This window comes from Artemia sp. Qi Xiang Cuo, chromosome 13 (assembly GCF_049724085.1).
Source record: "Artemia sp. Qi Xiang Cuo chromosome 13, ASM4972408v1, whole genome shotgun sequence".
In the NCBI taxonomy this organism is placed as follows: domain Eukaryota; kingdom Metazoa; phylum Arthropoda; class Branchiopoda; order Anostraca; family Artemiidae; genus Artemia; species Artemia sp. Qi Xiang Cuo.
The window spans coordinates 25,805,174-25,824,692 of record NC_142806.1 but is presented as its reverse complement, the minus strand read 5'-3'; the positions used below and the strand labels follow the sequence as shown (position 1 = coordinate 25,824,692).

The 19,519-nt window shown below is 36.0% G+C and overlaps 1 protein-coding gene across 2 annotated transcripts in view; it reads right to left on the bottom strand.

Annotated features, from left to right (window-relative positions):
* The window catches only part of LOC148945120 (coiled-coil domain-containing protein 22 homolog), a 61,732-nt gene that overhangs the window by 17,593 nt on the left and 24,620 nt on the right, over window positions 1-19,519 (bottom strand). For both annotated transcript variants that reach the window (XM_089099347.1, XM_089099346.1), the window contains one exon: window positions 8,636-8,797. In XM_089099347.1, the coding sequence (XP_088955473.1) occupies window positions 8,636-8,797 (162 nt within the window). The remainder of the gene's footprint in view (window positions 1-8,635; window positions 8,798-19,519) is intronic.

Here is a 19,519-nt window from a genome sequence, read left to right as displayed (position 1 = left end):
TTCCTAAGCCCGATAAAAACTCCCATCAATCAAATACCGCTATATACTAAAAGGCTAACATCATAAAGCTAGAAATTTCCACATTGAAATTTCAACTAATATAAGGAACCATCGAGGCCATATCCGATCCCCCTCCCCAAATGTTTTCCGACTCGTAAAAACGTAACAAAACGGATATAAAAAAATTGATGCTTTTTTAGAGTTTTTTTTGTAGTCCCCCCTCCCCACCGCCCCCGAAAAAAATCCTGGATACGGCCCGGGGATTCATCACTCAAATTAGAAAGAAATCTAATTTTTTTGGCGTTTGCTTCTACGCATTTTACCTATAAAAAAAAACACCTAGGAAGATATTCTGTTTGATGTAGATTACATTTTGGGTATTTTTTCAATAAAGTTTGTTATTCTTTCCATTGGATTGTTTACTTATAAAAAAGACCTCTAATATTTATCTTGAAGATATGACGTATGAATTTGGGACTATCTTATCCTGTTTTGAAGCCTTTCTATCTAAGAATAGCCCTTTAGTCAAATACCTTTTTAGTCAAATTAAAAGTTTGACATTAATTTAATATTTGCACTAGGCAAGCAATTTATTATCCGGGCTTCATTCACATGAACCAGAATCATAATGGTAAATTTCAACGCCGATTTAATTTTTAAGCTGTAAAAGATGAGGAAATCCAGTTGATTGTGGCCACATAGTGTTAGTTTAAGCCACAATAGTGGCTTAATAAAGCGTCACACGTTCTTATCATTTCTACGTTTGGTTGATAATGTTATTTAAAATGTGGTAAGTGCCAGTTAAGTATGATGTAATTATTAGTTGAAAATAAAACCCATATCAACTGTGGTTCGTACCTCTCTATCGCTAGATCTTCTCTATTACGAGCAGCGGCAAGTCTTGAAGTAAACATAGGGACGGCTTAGCGATACTGCGGCCTCAAGTGGTTTTGTAACGCGATGCGCATATTGTAGCATAGTAATAAAATAAAAGATACGGTGATAAAAAAAAACTCACTTGGAAAGACCGTATCCCGGGAGGGGGACACCCTCCCCCCTCCCCGAAGAAATCCTTTTATACCCCCTCCCCCTCGAAAAAATCCTGGACGACCCTGCCACTAGGTCTATAGTGGCGCAATGGGACTGATATCAGCATAGTAATACGGGACACAGTGTTTGAACTTCGCCGCAGTAACACACTACAGCACTCAGAATTTGATTCCGATGATGAGATTATGCGGAAGCGTCTCCATATTAATCCAAACAAGAAGAAGCTACCACTGCTTCCGCTTACTTTTAATAAGCAATTTCATGAAATTTTCATATCGCAGGCGCTACATAGGGAGTTAAATTTGGGGAGTTTTTAGATACTTCTCACGAATTTCTACAAGAATTTCCACAAAATTTCAGAAGTTCAACTGACCGGGTACTAGAAATCATAGGAATTCTATCTCCCTATCTCCCTCTTCTATATGTTACGTCCCTGAACAAAAATGCATTTAACTCTGAAGTTTCGCACTGCTAGTTGCATTACCCTGCAAAAGCACATTTTGCATTTGTCAAGGACTTAAATTGATCGACCACCGCAGACTCCGACGCAATACGTGTATTTTTCAAATGTTTTGATTGAGACTCACCAAAAGTGAACTTGAAAACTGAAATCGGAAAAATTTTGTAATTTTTCTTTTACTGTTTCTTTCCATTTTTTTTTCTTCTTCTCCATTTTTTTCTTTTCTTCTTATAATTTAATTCATCTTTTTGTTCCAGCCTTTAGTCCTCGTATGATATAATATACAATTACTAGTACTTCTACTAACAACACATTGCAGCACCAAGCCTCCTGAGACCAACACAGCTACGCAAGAGCCTCCTCTATGCCAAACTATTCAAAGCCTTCCTCTCTACACCCTCCCAAGAAGTTCCTATTTCCCTTAAATAAAATCATACAACATTCTCCCACTCCAGCCGAGGACGAACTAATTTTTGTTTTGCCCTGGACGGTTGGAAAACAAGGACAATATTTGGCAATTTGTCATCCTTCATCCTCAGAACGTGCCCTAGCCATCTCAGCCCTTCTCTCATTAAATAAAAAAAAACAAGTTTTTTCAAATGAAATTAATGAGCAAAATTAAAACTTAAAAAGAACAGACATTATTATTTATATGAGGGGGTTCGCCCTCTAGTCAATAGCTCACTCTTTACGCTAAAGTTCGAATTTTGTTCGAATCACAAACCCCTGAATCACAGGCCGGTTAATTAGAATAGATAGCTCTTTTGAAAGTACTAAAAAAACTTTATCGTAAAGAGCAAGGTATTGACTAACTCGCTCGAACTCGGGCGAACTTGATCATATACGTAATAATTTCTGTTCGTTTCAAGTTTTGACGTTGCTCCTTACTTTCAGCTGAAAAAACTTTTCTTTTATTTAATTTCTGATCGTTTTTTGAATAATACGGGAAAATCCGGCTAGACCCCGGTGCCGCGCCGGCGGATCAACCGACCACAGCCAACTCCAGGCCCGGTCAAACGCCGTCAAAGTGGCGTCACGTCGCCGGCGCCCCGCAGGCACGCCACCGCTGGCGGAGGCGACGACATTCGGTCGACGTTAAATTATTTTTACGGCAATTCTTTATTGCGTCAACTGCAAAGTCAGAGCTTTTCCTTCTCGTGTGATTTAGTATTTTCCTGATTAGAAATCAAGCAGAGCTTGCACTATCCCCGAATTTTCGGGTATTTCCCCGAAAATCTATGCGTCACCCCAAAAAAAAATTTGGTTCTCCGAATCCCCGAAAATCACGCAATCACGGTGCCACCCCTACCGATTTATCACCAGTGACTTTCCCTGCCAAATATTACTTTGTATACCATAATTCTTCACTACTCTCTTGTTCATTAATTTTCGTCTCTTTTGTTACTTTGCATAAAAACCAGACGGATGCAATATGCTATTGCAAATATTGCTATTGCAAATATACTCAGTTCTTCATATGTTGACAAAAAAAAAGTGTCGTCTTTATGAAATTAGTTTAAATCAATTTCGAATACTATTTCCCAATCGCTATTTCTTACATCATTCGTAGTCAAGAATTTTATTTTCAAGTTGAATAGAATTATAGAACGCATTCACTACTATACAGCTTCAGCCTTTTGTTGGATTTTGAAATTGACAGCCGACAGATTGTTTCTGCAGCTAAATTGTAAGTTTGCAGATTTTTTTTTTTTTTGCTGTTTTTAGATAAGATTTTCTTAATGTTTAATACTCAATTATTGAACCCCTGATATAAAATACAATCTTCTTTCTGGAACATTTTTACCCCCCCCCCCCCTACCCCCGAAAAAACAGCGTTCGGTTGTGACAAAATTTAGCTATATACTAAGCTATGTACAAGGTCGGGGAATTAAAGATTGAACTGGAAGTTACCCCAAAAATATGATTAATAAACAAATTGTAAATTATTGCCTATAGGGGAGGGGATAGGGGGCTATAATTTTTAAATGATAATGCCTCATTTTTTTTTTATTGAAAGCAGGGATGCCAAAAAGATAATTATTTTTTTTTAAATTTAAAGTGGAGAAAATGATATCAAATTCCCTGGGAAACCATTGCAATATTTTGATAGACCCAGGGCCCCCCATTAGGATTTCTCTTACTGACCTTATTTGGCTTTTGTGTGTGCTCCCTTTTAATTCGATTCTTTGGATATTATGGAATGCCATGGCGAATCTATCACTCAGTTTTCCAATAATTTGAGGTATTTCTGAATAATTTCGACATTTTTGTTGTTGTCTTTGTACCCCTTTACTCATACCCTCAATTTTCTTTTCAAGGAACACTAAGCTGTTTAACGTTATTTTGCGTGTTTGTTTTAACCATATAGTTACATTTTTAATTATTCATTAAATTATTTTTATAATTAAAGCTGAGTCGCTATCCTATCACGGTGGTTTCACGTGGGGGGGGGTAGGGAGGTATTATATTTAAATGCTAATAGCTCGAAATTTTATTTATTGAAAGCAGGGATCCCAAAAAGTTCTTTTTTTTAATTTAAAGCAGATGCGTCATCCTATCAAGGTAGTATCCAGGGAGGGGGGGGTAGTGAGCGATCCTATTTAAATGATAATACCTCGATTTTTTTTAAGCAGGGGTGCCATTAAGTTATTTATTTTTTTTTATTTAAAGCAGAGACGGTATCCTATCAAGATGGTATCAAGAAGGGGGGCATAGGGAGTTGTTATATTTAAGTGATAGTACCTTGATTTTTTTATTGAAAGCAGGGATGCCCAAAAAGTTGAAAAGTTGACAAAATTAACAAGATTTTTGTGAGTTATACTTGATACAGCACTTGCATGGTTTTATCGTCCAAAGGGAAAGGGACATATGCGTCCAATCCGGTTTTTTTTCCTATTGATGAAACGGGTTTACTTTGGAAACATTCATTCATATGTACCAGGTAGATTCACACTAAAACGAATTGGTGTGAAGAAAGCGATATCGACATCCCCACCTAACGCTGCGCTCGAGTAACAATGGCGCCCTTGGTCCAGTGCCCAAGATACATTAAAAGGCCAGGTCATAATAAAAGTTTTCAATTTGGGAGGTTCAAGGAGGAGTTTTTGACAGTCTTTTGACCTCAGGGTACTAGATGTTGCAACGTTCTTACGTATCAACAGTGGTTTAGAAAATTCGATCACCCCACAAATGATTACCAAAAATATGCACAAATTTAACATTTGGAATATTATAACACTTTTTTCAAAGCTTTGAAGAAAAGCAAAAAAATCTAAATACCCCTAACTACGCTTGAAAGCTATTTTAAAAAGAAACTCTTTGGAGATTTCCATGGAAATGACCATAGCAGAAGCTTTGAGCCTGGGTGGGAATCAAAGAGGAGTCTGAGTATTTTGACCACAGGTGACTTATTCTTGCGACTTTCTTAAATTTGGTAATTCTTGTGAGCATTTGGAAATCAAAGCTTAAACTCAATAACTGATACAAAGCTTGGATTAAAAGTGACGAACTAGGATGAACATTTCAACATCTTCCTGGGGCTGCTTCAGTCTGCATATTATTTCATTTAATTACACTTAAAACGGATGAGCTTTTCATTTTTACCTAAGAAAATAGCTGGCACTTCATTTTTCTTCATAGCCAATAAACTATTAAGTGTTTTTTGTGTCATTGTAATTGAATTTTTCACATGTGAGGGGCTCATAATGTATTTTTTCAGGATGATAGATTTAAATATTTTAGATACAGTTTATAATTTGACATGTATTATGTATTTATCAGTTTATAATTTTGAATGAATCCCCAAGATAAAATACAAAGGACATGCAGAAGAGCAGCCAAAAGGGATAAAAAAACAGCAGTTCAGCCTTAGCCTACATGACATATATTCTATAAAGAAGCCAAAAAAAACTTTAAAATGCATTTCCTTTTTTAATTGGAATTAAAAACCAGTTTTTAATACAAGAAGGCTTCTTAGGAATCCAAAAGAGCAAAAAAAAAAACAATCAATACCAAAGTCGCCCATTTCAACTGTTTTAAATGTGACAAAACAGATATAGGCAAAGGGCATTATGAAAAAATTAAGCTTCTAAGTTCAAAGTTATATTCAAAGTTTTTACGCAGATAACTGGCGAATTTTGTGATACGGCATTTGAAGTTTTAGATGCAGTAATGCTCGATGAAAAAAACTACTAATTTTGATAATTATTTATGTTAAGAATACATAGCTAATAGATACTTCAACTACTCGTATATTGCAAGGGTTCTGAAACGCCACAGCCATTTCGTTTCTACCAGATTTCTAATTCTCTTGATGAATAACGAAGAAGACCAGTTTCCAGTTAGCGACTTGTGAATTTTTGAACTCATGAATAGGCTCGAATCTGTTGTAGATTGAACCTGTGATTTGAGAAAGACTAATGAAAACTTTAAGGTTTGCAGCCAACATTGATCGTGCCGGCGGCACACCGCCGATATCTTGCCGGCGGAGCGGCGTGCTGTTTTTTTCCCCGCCGCCGCCGGTCTTCCCGCATCGTCGTGGTGCCGGGGTCTAGATCCGGCGCCCACTTCATAGAAATGTCTCTTCTTCCATGAAAACATCCTCCATGGAAAGATCCTCCAAAAGTCATGCAATTCGTATCCCGAAAAATTATAGTTATAACGTATCTCGAAAATAATCAACCTATTTACGATATGGCTATTTAAATGAACCTCCGAAAATATTTAGGACAAAAATCGTCAACACTCGCAACATATAATTTGGAAACAAATTATCATTAGATCTTAAACGAGTAAAATTACACATTTTTAAAATCACCCTCCACGTTTAGAGAAAAAAAATATTTCTGAATCTCCCAATGAAATTTGTCATTGGGAGACAAATTTCAATAAACTTTCCATCCTACAGAGCACAGGCCGAGAGTTCATCTCCTTCCTTTCGTCTTTTTAATTATTTTGACGCTCAACACTATTTTTAAACTTGCAAGCTAATTCTACTCCTAACAAAGGTAAAGAGCTAAAGACAGCTAAAGACCTAACAAAACTAGACTCTAAATGTAGGCAAAATTACTTACAAAAGCCACAGCTACTTTGAAGAACGTAATTAGTAATTAAAATACACTGTCATTCTTTGTAAACGAAGAAATAAAAACAGCAAAAGAAATGGATCGTTTTTTTTCAACGCAGTGAAAGACCATAGGAGAGGGAGGGCACATGGTGTCAGACAACAGATTATATTGACATTCAAATTAACTTTAGGTGGTGTCTATAGTATTTAAAGTATTTTAAATACTATAAATATAATATAACTATAACTATATAACTATATTGACAAGTTATTCTGATACCAATAGCGATTCGACCTCAGAGTTCTAATTTCGGGTCTCAATCAAATTCAGCGCTATATACTGTATTATAAATATATTTTATCTCAGCTTATTGGAGGGGAATACTGGGTGCGACACTTCCCCTCTTATTAGGGTATATTTCAACTCATTTTAAGTTTAATCACTGTTTACTTTTATTTTAAAATCACAGTTTTTTTAGATAGCCCCCCACCCCCTCTTCCCAAGAAAATCTATCAATATTTGGCATATATTTTTCATTATGAATCTTATTTTGTGCTGTTTATAGGTATATTATTTGATATTAAGTTGGTTCATTTTGAGTTGACTATGCCAGAAACTCGCGATCTTCCAATATTTTTCTTGTTCTTTTCGAGATTATGACGATTTTAGCACAGAAGCAGATTTTCGTCAGTGTTGACACGTTGAACCGCGAAAATCAATATCACAACTAATTAGTTCAGTTTGACAACATTTTTTGTCCGTAAAATTCACACGTTAACAACCTGTTGATTTTCAAAGACAACGACACCTTCAAAAGAAAGTTAATTTTCATAAGCTTTTTGGCGCCACACGTTTTTAGCTTATTTTGCTTATTTTTCGCATACATTCCCTTTTTTGGATTTGTCGCTCGCTACTACCAAAACTACGAGGCGTGTTTTTAAGTAAGGTCCGTTTGAACATACGTACACAACGACAGATCATTTCAAAATAAGTAAATCTATTTTCAGAAAGTACCTCCTCTTTACTCTATTTTTCGGCATAGTTGCCAAGTTTTTTCAAATACTTATCATACTTCTCATCTAACTTTAAAGTAACCTCTTCAAAAAAACTTGCAGCCTGCTCCGATAGCCAAGAGCTGCAGTTTTTACATCGTCTTCATCATTGTAACGGTTGCCACTGAGGTAGCAACCGGTTGAACTGGAAACGAAACATGAATTTCGCATATCATGCCCGAATCGAGACAACAGAACATGGATGGGAAGCACACACACTCCCCTATAAAGTGGCCTATGAAGACCAAACAGACTCTGTCCCAGCGCAAAATCATGGCTTCGGTGTTTTGGAATAGGCATGGTGTTTTTCTTTGGTCAAATTCATGCAAAAAGGACCCACTATCAACGCAGAAGCACACTTCCAAACCCTCAGAAAGCTCCGCAGAACGATTCAAAAGAACTTGGCATGCTGACAAAAGAAATTGTCTTTCTTGATGACAATGCAAGACCTCACACTACAGGTCAGACACACAATTTGTTGAACAGTTTTGGCTGGGAAGTTTTACACTACCCACCCAACAGTCCTGATCTTACGCCGAGCAATTACCATCCGTTCTTCCGCCTCAAGCGACACCCCACCGGCAACCCTTACAATGATGATGACGACGTAAAAACAGCAGTGAATTCTTGGTTATCGAAGCAGGCAGCAATTTTATATAAAGAGGTTATTTTAAAATTAGTTGAGACGCATAGTAAGTGTTTGAACAAAACTTGGAAACTATACCGTTAAATAGAGTAAAGTATGTCCTTTCTGAAAATAAATTTAATTTTTTGAAAAAATCTGTCGTTGTGTAGGCTACTTATGTTCAAACGGACCTTACTTAAAAAACACACCTCGTATATACGCGTATTCGGAGATAAGCGCATGGGAAACTATTAAAAACTAAATTCCGATTTCTCTTAATTTTTTATATGGTATACGGTCGCGCAATCTTTTTACTGAACCCATTCAGACAATCAGATTTCATTTCACTGTCCTCGGCGCTTAAAATATTCGAAGAATTTACCTTGTCAATATTGGCAGAAATGGTTGCTATTTCTAGTTCAGTGTTTTCAATTGCTTTCTTCAGTCTCGATAGTTTCGCTTTCTTCTCCTCCTTATGGCTCTTGTCCATTTTCTGCTCCTGGTCATGCTTATCTGTTGGCTTTGGTGGCAACGGTGGCTTTCCCTAAAATACAGCATAGCCAATAAACATTCCGTAATAATTCAAACTACGTTTTGATACAATCACAAACATATCTCTGTAAATAATTTTTTGACAAATTTTGAAAATGTTACGTAATTATAAAATCAATTGATAATTGATTTCATTACACAGTGGCGTCAGTTCACAAAGATTTGGGAGTAGGCAAAATTTATTTTAAAATTGTAGGACGGGGGAGGGGGGCAAATTTATCGTTTTCCCAATGAAAATACCAAAAAAGAATGTTTCAATGAAAATGCTCACAAAAAGGAATTTTTCAAAATCAACGGGCGAATAGCCCAATGCCCCCGAGCTAGTTGACAACACCGTTATTACCGTTACTACTTCCTGAAAAGGCGTGGGGCGCAACGTGGAGCAATTCATACCAGAGCGCAACCTTCCCGTTTCTTTCCATATATCTTATATTAAAAAAGAATTGTTGTCGTTGAGACTGAGATGTAAGTTAAGTTTTAGTGATTTTAATTAAAAACTTAGGAGAATTTGAGTTCATGCTGGCTGGCAAATGGAGGACCGTCACTATGTGACGTAATTAACGGTGTAATTTAATGTTTCTTCAACAGGATTGTCCTAGAGGGCAAATTAATATGGATTATGGGCCAGAATTTATTTTTAAAATGTATTTGTGAGTGTATTGTATTATTAAAACCGATCTGAATCTGATATGTTAAGGCAATTTTGAAAAACCAAAGGGAAAATATTCATGCACACTTAGCAGGTCAAGGGTTTGGTCATTTGGTTCCTTGGATTTATTTCAATATATATATATATATATATATATATATATATATATATATATATATATATATATATATATATATATATATATATATATATATATATATATATATATATATATATATATATATATATATATATATATATAGAGAGAGAGAGAGAGAGAGAGAGAGAGAGAGAGAGAGAGAGAGATATATATATATATATATATATATATATATATATATATATATATATATATATATATATATATATATATATATATATATATATATATATATATATATATATATATATATATATATATATATATATATATATATATATATATATATATATATATATATATATATATATATATATATATATATATATATATATATAATAATAATAATAATAATAATAATAATAAAAATATATAATAATAATATATATATATATATATATATATATATATACAGAGAGAGAGAGAGAGAGAGAGAGAGAGAGAGAGAGAGAGAGAGAGAGAGAGAGAGAGAGAGAGAGAGAGAGAGAGAGAGAGAGAGAGAGAGAGAGAGAGAGAGAGAGAGAGAGAGAGAGAGAGAGAGAGAGAGAGAGAGAGAGAGAGAGAGAGAGAGAGAGAGAGAGAGAGAGAGAGAGAGAGAGAGAGAGAGAGAGAGAGAGAGAGAGAGAGAGAGAGAGAGAGAGAGAGAGAGAGACATATATATATATATATATATATATATATATATATATATATATATATATATATATATATATATATATATATATATATATATATATATATATATATATATATATATATATATATATATATATATATTATATATATATATATATATTATCAATGATTTCTCAGCGTGGAAAGCACATTCGTTTGTTGTGGTTTTTAGTCTTTCGATATTATAAACTCTAAAAGATTTGATAAAATTTAGTTCTGAATACAGCAACTATAGCTCCCTTAGAAATCATTCAAAACTAACAACCAGCCATAAAGTACCTTAAGGCATCAACAGATGATTTAATTAAAATACCCAAAGATACGATTTCCTGAAATGCACTTTTTCGGCATAGCGAGGGAGCCAAAGAGCAAGCTAACCTTATTTATTAATCGGAAATCACTCCTGACTTCAAAATGGCTTGAAATTCTTAGCGAAATAAGCATATCTTAATTATTAATAGCATGAATTTATGCAAGGGGGGGAGCAAGGACCTTGACCCTCCAAAATCCTAAATTTTCTTGAGTTTTCTGGGCACTTTTTATATTATTTAAAATTTGACATTATTTACATGGTTAAAATAGGTTTCGAACTTCACTTTTCTTCATTCATTTTAAATTGGCCTAAATTGCACGAAAGACATTACTTCGAAAAAACTAATTTTCACCAACTTTTAAAAAATGAGGAACCATATAGAAAAAATGTGAAAAGTCGTCAAGCATATGTCAAAAAAAAACTAATGCAAAGGATTAAATCAAAGGCAGCCATAAAAGGACGTTTAAAAAGTTGATACAAAAGGTGATATGAATGAAGTAAGAAATCAGTTGTTATTGCAGCTAGTTTAGAAGGGAAATACTACTGCAAGATTACATTCATAAGTGAATTCCACAAATAGGAACTACTAGAAAATCAAAAATAACTAAGTTACAACGTAACTAGAAAAAGAACCTGTTGAAAGACAGACATACAAAAGAGAAAAAAACGTAGTGTATTCATTTTGTGAGAACTGGGGAAAAAACTGTTTGCCCCTTTCCCAAAAAATTCCAAGTCCTTTTATCCTCCCCTTCCAATAAAATAAGCTTTTTTAAGCACCTCCAACTCATTCCAAATCTGTGAGACAAAATAGGGTACATTTACAAAACTACTCATACAAATTGTCGCATTTTAATAAAACCTATTGATTGCTTGCAATCTCTATAATGAGACATGGTTGCTAGCATTTAGAGAAAAACTCATACTCACTTAAAAGTAACCAAAAACCAACTGACTAATCTGATCTACACGCCCCGCAGGACCATAGCTAACATCATAGTTTTCAAATATCACCGATACACACTAAATAATGGTTGCAGCAGTAGCTGCAACCTAGTAAAGAGCGAACGACAGACCATAGTAACAAAAAGTTGGGAAATACGTTTTGAAAAAAATGGCTATTGAGAAAAGATTGCCAACTGACATTGAATCAGGAATATCAACTGTTGTTTCGGTCAATCTTAAAAGTAAAAGTTTATGGCGAAATCAAATTAACTGTGATTTCGAAAAAGAGCCTAAACCCCTTGAAAATGGCATCGGGTTGAAATAAAAAGTGCACGGAATCAGCATGATCGAATACCCTTTGTAGGATAATTACAGTCCTCCACCTTGAACACCAAGAAAAATCCCTTTTTGCATGGGTAGCACTGATTTGTCTCCGTTTTCTTTATTTTTTCCTACTAGGGCTAGCTAGTGACCAGGACATCGTAGAGTTGTTCTGGTAACTCGCTAGCCCTGATTAAAAAAAGGAAAAGAAGGACACATCGGTGCTACCCATACAAAAAACGTGATTTTCTTTGTTGTTCAAGTTGGAGGACTCTAATTACCCTATACAGGATATTTGACCATACTGATTCCAATGGTGCAACTTTAATTTTGGTGTGATGCCATTTTCGAGGGGTTTCAAGCTCTTTTTCCAAATAATCAAAAATTTATTTTCTCAAAAACCCTTACTTTTAAGATTAACCGAAATAATAGTTACCATTCCTAAATCAATCACAGGTGGCAATGTTTTCTCACTAGGCAGTTTTTTCAAATGCTCTTTTCAACTTTTGGTTAATATGGACTGTGGTTTGCTCTTTACTAGGTTGCAGCTACTGCTGCAACAATGATAGAAAGCACAAGAAACACCCGGCACTGACATGCCCGATACGATACACGCGATACCAATACAACCGATACCGATACGTGCGACACCAATACACCCGATACAACGTGGGCTACAGCCCTACCCCAGGGACTATAGAAGGTCATATCATCATCAAAACTATTGAAGGGCAAATAGACCCCCTCCAATGCTCCTTTTTCCTGAAAATCGTCCGATCAAAAATTTGAGATAGACATTTTATTCAACATAGTAGAAAGGCTGAATAGTTATGACTTTGGATAAAATATGACTCCCCACAGTCCCTAGAGAAAGGTCTTTAAGTTATAAAATTTGCACATTGTTTTCGTATAGTAGGCTATTTGTTATTGGGAAGCATACATACATTTTTCTGGTAGGGAGGGGCAAAATATTCTGCTAGGGGGGTTTTCCAAGTAGATAATTTTCCATGGGGAGGGTTTCCAGGGGGTGAACCTTTCAGGGGAAATTTTATGCTGGTGGAATTTACCAGAATTCCACAAAATTCTTTTTATATGTCTTGCTTTCTCTTTTCCCTCTAAATTTCACGCGTGGTGTTGTTAAGGGTAATTGTCTAGGGTAAATTTTCACCAAGATTGAATTGCCTAGAGGAGGGATTTTTCCGTGCTATTTCCGTGCGGAGGAGGGATTTTTTCGTCGAGGTGGGGCTAGATTTCCTGGTATGATTTAAAAATACGATCAGAAATTAAAAAAAAATGTTGTTTTATTTCAAATGAAAGTATGGAGCAAAGTTAAAACTTAAAACGAAGAGAAATTGTTAATTACTTGAAGGGGGTTACCCTCTCCTCAACACCTCCCTCTTTATGCTTAAAGTTAGGATTTGGTCCCAATCTTTTAAGAAGGATTACTGAAACACAAGATTCGCTTAATTAGAATAATAAGAAGCTTTTTTAAAAGTACTAAAAACATTAGCGTGGAGAGGGAAGTGCTGAATAGGGGGCAACCCCCCTCACATACGTAACAATTTCTGTTCGGTTTAAGTTTTAATGTTGCTCCTTGCTTTCGGTTGAAAGCATCGGAGCTGGGAGGGCTGGGAGCCTCCCATCCTGTGCTTTTCCACATCCTTCCTATTCATTTTCCCCAGATTTCTCCACGCACTCATTTAGAAGTTGGGTATATAAATATGGGTGTACTGTATATAAATTTAATACAGTGCGATCATTCCCCATCTCAACCATTATACAAAGCCGGACCGAGATGCAAGTGCTCAGGAGAATATTTAAACAGGTATAAACATAAGGGATATTCGATTTTTTCATGGGTAGACAAGTCAGATTTCTCTTGAACGCAAAACTTGGCTTCACCTTTGTAACACTGCTGCTAGTGCCCTTTTCAATAGCTGAAAGTGATTAGAAGGCAACTAACACCCCATCCACACCTATCATTTCCTCAAACACATCAAATAAAAATTTTGAGATAGCCATGTTGTTCAACGTAGTTGAAAGATCTGGAAACTATATTTTTGAGGAGGACGCTTCCGCCACAACTCTCAGGGTAAGGGTTGTAAGTTATGCCCTGGGGGCATATAAAATTTTTTATAGAATGTTGAAACTTCAAAAAGGGCTCATTCAATTGGAAATTGAAAGGGCTAGTGCCCTTTTTAATAATAGAAAGTGATTGGAGGGAAACTAACCCCCCTTTCGCGCACACCATTTCCCCAAACAAACCCAATCAAAATTTTGAGATATTCATTTTTTTTTCATCGTAGTCCAAAGTTCTGGAAACTATGTCTTTGAGGACATCCCCCCCCCCACAGCCCTCAGGGCAAGGGTTGTAAGTTATGCCCTGTGGGTACACAAGGTTTTTTATAGAAAGCATTGTTGTAGAAACTTCAAAAAGAGCTCATTCAATTGAAAATTCAAAGGGTTAGTGCCTTTTGTAACAGTCGAAAGTGATTGGAGAGCAACTAACCCTGTTCTCACGCCCAACATTCCCCCAAAAACATCCAATAAATATTTTGAGATAGCCATTTTGTTCAACGTAAATCAAAGTTCTGGAAATTGGGTGTTTGAGGATGAAATCCCTGCCCCCAAAACCCTCGGGACAAGGGCTATATGTTATTCCCTGGGGGCATATAAGGTTTTTATAGAAAATGCTGTCGTAGAAACTTCAAAAAGAGCTAATTCGATTGGAAATTGAGAAGGCTAGTGCCCTTTTTAATAGTCGAATGTAAGTTATGCTCTGGGGGCATATAAAGTGTAGATAGAGTTGTCGCATAAACTTTAAAAAGGGCTCATTCGTTTGAAAATTAAATAGCCATTTTGTTCAACGTAGTTAAAAGATCTGGAAATCATGTCTTTGAGGAGGTCAGTCCCCCCACAGCCCGAAGGGTAAGGGCTGTAAATTATGCCCTGGGGCATATAAGATTTTATAGAGGAAGGGTTGTCGTAGTAACTTCAAAAAGGGCTCATTCGATTGGAAACTGAAAGAGCTAGTGCCCTTTTTATTAGTAGAACGTGATTAGAGTGCAACTAACCCCCCTCTCACGCAAACCATTTCCCCAAGCGCTTCCAATCAAAATTTTGAAATAGCCAGTTTTTTTCAACGTAGTCGAAAGTTCTGGAAACTATGTACTTGAGGAGTACAACTCCCCCCCCCCCACAGCCCTCAGAGTAAGGGTTGTAAGTTATGCCCTGGGGGCATATAATACCCCACCATTTCTCCAATCAAATCTAATCAAAATGAAAGGGCTAGTACCCTTTTTAATTTTTGAAAGTCAGTTATGTCCTGGGGGCATATAAAGTTTTTATAGATAGCGTCGTCGTATAAACTTCAAAAAGGGCTCATTCGATTGAAAATTCAAAGAGTTAATGCCTTATTTAACAGTCGAAAGTGGTTGGGGGAAATTAACTCCTCTATTACACCCACGATTTCCCCAAGCACATCCAATCAAAATTTTGAGATAGCCATTTTGTTCAACGTAGTTGAAAATTCTGGAAATTAGGTTTTTGAGGATAGCAACCCCCCTACAGCTCTCAGGGATAGGGTTGTAAGTTATGCCCTGGGGGCCTATATGTTTTTACAGAAAGGGTTGTCGTTGAAACCTTCAAAAAAAGCTCATTCGATTGGAAATTAAAAGGGTTAGTGACCTTTAAAATGGTGGGAGGGGAGTTAGGCAACTAACCCCCCTCTCGCAACCACCATTTCCCCAAGCACATCCAATCCAAATTTGGAGACAGCCATTTTGTTCAACGCAGTTGAAAGTTCCGGAAATTAGTTGTTTGAGGATAACACGCCCCCCCCCCCAATCCTCAGAGCAAGAGTTGTAAGTTATGTCCTGGAGGCATGTAAAGTTTTTATCAAAAGGGTTGCCGTAGAAACTTCAAAAAAGGCTCATTCGATCGGAAATTCAAAGAGCTACTACCCTTTTTCATAGCAGAAAGCGATTGGAGGGTAACTAACCCCCCTCTCACCCCCAAAATTTCCCCAAACACGGCCAATCAAAATTTTGAGATTGCCATTTTGTTCAACGTAGTTTAATGTTCTGGAAATTAGGTCTTTGAGGATCACAACCCCCCAACAACCCTAAGGGCAAGGGTAATAAGTTATGCTCTAGGGACATATAAGGTTTTTATAGAAAGTGTTGTCATAGAAACTTCAAAAAGGGCTTATTTGATTGGAAATTGAAAGGGCTAGTGCCCTTTTTAGTAGTCGAAAGTGATTGGAGGGCGACTAACCCCCCTCTCACTCTCCCCCCTTTGAAAATTGAAACTGCACAGGAGGGGGTAAAGAGTGAAGAGTGAGGCTTTGACTGCAAAGTAAAGCTTTTACCTCTAAGTATTAATAAAAAAAACTTTTTGCACAAAATAAATTTTCAAAAAACAGTAAAGTAATTAAACCAAAAATGAACAAAATAGAATCAAATAATCTACCAAGCATACAACTACCGCAAATCAGTATTAATAAATAAATGAAACCCAAAATAAACAGAAATTATAATAAGTCAAACTCAAAACGCGTACAAATTATTCTGAGTAGGGTTCTAATCTCTATGATTTCTAAAAGCCAGAATATAATTTTTACTTTACTGAAAAAAATTCAAATGAATTGACTTAAAAAAAATGTGCATTGTCAGTTTAATATGCATATGCTGATATTTATTTCTTAAACCCTAATTAATTTTTAATTTCTTAAAGTTATAAAAGTGAAAACACTTAAAAGAATTTCTTTCAGTAAATTCAAATTATATTCTGGCTCTTAGAAATCATAGAGTTTATCTGTTTTCTTTTCTTTGAAAAACTTACTTTTTGGAAAAGGTTTTTTAATTAATTTCTGTTCGTTTTTTTTAAGACATTATAGTTTGACCTGCTATTTGCATGCTGAAGAAAAATATTCAGCAATTTTTAACAACATTCACCCTTTTAAAAATCTTGACAAACATAGTAGTGTTTAATTTTGTTTCATACCTCCTCTAGTTGACCTGAAATAGAAAACTTGATATCATTCGCAAAAAACTGTTTACTTTCTTTGATAGCTTGGATGCACTTACGCTATTTTGATTTGGTTAAATTTTAAAAGCAGAAGTAGCCCTGAGAGTTTGAACATAATACCCTGGCATAACTTATAACCCTTTTCCTCAAGACTGTGGGGACGTTTCCTGCTCAAAGATATAATTTCCGTACCTTTCAACTACATTGAACAAAATGAAAATCTCAAAATTTTGATTAGATATGTTTGGGGAAATGGTGGGCGTTGAAAGGGTGTTAGTTGCCTTCCAATCACTTTCGACTATTAAAAAGAGCACTAGACTTTTGAATTTCCAATCAAGTGAGCCCTTTTTGAAGTTTCTACGACAACGCTTTCTATAGAAAAAAACCTTATATGCCCCCAGGGCATAACTTACAACCCTTACCCTTAGGGCTGTGGATGGAGTATCATCCTCAAAGACATAAATTCCAGACTTTTTAACTACGTTGAGTAAAATGGCTATCTCAAAATTTTGATTGGATGTGTTTGGGGAAATGGTGGATGTGAGAGGAGTGTTAGTGATCCTCCAATCACTTTCGACTATTAGAAAGGACACAAGCCCTTCTTATTCAATTTCCAATCAAATGAGCCCTTTTTTAAGTTTCTATGACAATACTTTCTGTGAAAAACCTTATATACCCCCAGGGCAAAACTTACAACCCTTGCCCTGAGGGCTGTGGGGGGTTGTCATCTTCAAAGACCTAATTTCTAAAACTTTCAACTACGTTGAACAGAATGGTTATCTCAAAATTTTGATTGTATGTGTTTGGGGAAATGGTGGGCTTGAAAGGGGGGTTACTTACCCTTCAATCACTTCGACTATTAAAAAGGGCACTAACCGTTTGAATTTCTAATCGAACGAGCCTTTTTTGAAGTTTCTACTACAACACTTTCTATAAAAAACATTATATGCCCCAAGGCTTTTCATCTACGTTGAACAAAATGGGTAATTAAGGTCTGGTAATTATGTCTTCGAGGATGAAAACCCTCCCACTATAGCCCTCTGGAAAAGGGTCGTAAATTATGCCCTTGGGGCATATAGAGTTTTCATAGAAAGTTTTGTCGTAGAAGCTTCAAAAATGGCTCATTCGACTAGAAATTGAGAGGACTAATGCCTAATTTAGCTTTGACCCTGAAGTGTTTATTTTGTTTAGTATAAATATAGTTTGTTTTAATTTTGATACGTTAGTAACTCTACTGGTAATGATGACCGATTGTGTCATTAATATATTTAGAGCCTTTGTTTTATATTTTTGTTTCACTGTCTAATAAAGGACCTGTCCCTATTTGGAACTTTTATTTCGTCATAGAAAAGGCAGTGCCCATGAACTTGGACTAAAATATGCATTTCTTGATGCTAATATTTTATTGTTGTAGTTTTAATCAAGCACTAGCTAAATGTGTTTTCACTGATACAGAATTTTATTATAGCTATTGTGCACAATAATTTGTGCTAAAAAGCACATTTCACAATAGCAACTTTTATTATTATTTTGTATCAATTGTGGCTATCCTTTTCTAACATGAATAGTACTTGAACATAACTGGTGTGCTATATGTATTGTGCACAATACATGGCTATCTCAAAATTTTGAAATTTGAGATAGCCATTTCGTTTAACGTAGTTGAAAAGGTCTGGAAATTATGTCTTTGAGGATGACAAACCCCACGGCCCCCACGGCCAAGGTTGTAAGTTATGGCCTGGGGACATATAAGGTTTTTATAGAAAGCGTTGTCGTGGTAAATTCAAAAAGGGTTCATTCAATTGGGAAGTGAGAGGGCTAGTACCCTTATTAATAGTCAAAAGCGATCGGAGGGTGAATGCTCTACCCCCCCCCCCCCACACCCGTCATTTCCCCAAACACTTCCGATCAACATTTTGATATAGCCATTTCGTTGGAGCTAGTTGAAGGGTCTGGAAATTGTCTCTTTGAGCATGATAACCCCTAACCCACCCTCAGGGCTAAGGGTGTCAGTTATGTCCTGGGGGCATATAAGGTTTTTATAGAAAGCGGTGTCGTAAAACCTTCAAAAAGGGCTCTTTCAATTGGAAATTGAGAGGGCTACTGCCCTTTTTAATAGTCGAAAGCAATCGAGAGAGAATCACCCCCCCCCCCCCAACGCACATCATTTCCCCAAACAGTTCCGATCAACATTTGGATATGGTCATTTTGTTCAAAGTAGTTGAAAGGTCTGGTAATTATGTCTTTAAGGATGAAAACCTACCCCCTATAGCCCTCTGGACAAGGGTAGTAAATTATACCCTTGGGGCATATAGGGTTTTCATAGAATGTTTTATCGTAGAAGCTTCAAAAATGGCTCATTCGACTGGAAATTGAGAGGACCATAAACACCATAAACACCATCCCCCCCCATAAACACACACACAGACACGTCGTATTGTCCCGAACTGTATCTAATAGAAACTTTGCAATATCCATTCTATTCAAAATAGTCTACATATCATATAACAAGGCTTTTGGGGTTAAAGCAAACCCCAGATATTAGGGGCAAAGAGTTGTAAGTTATGCCCAGGGGTACTTAAGGTTTTTATGGAACGGATGGTTTTTTAACTTTAGACTATGTTAA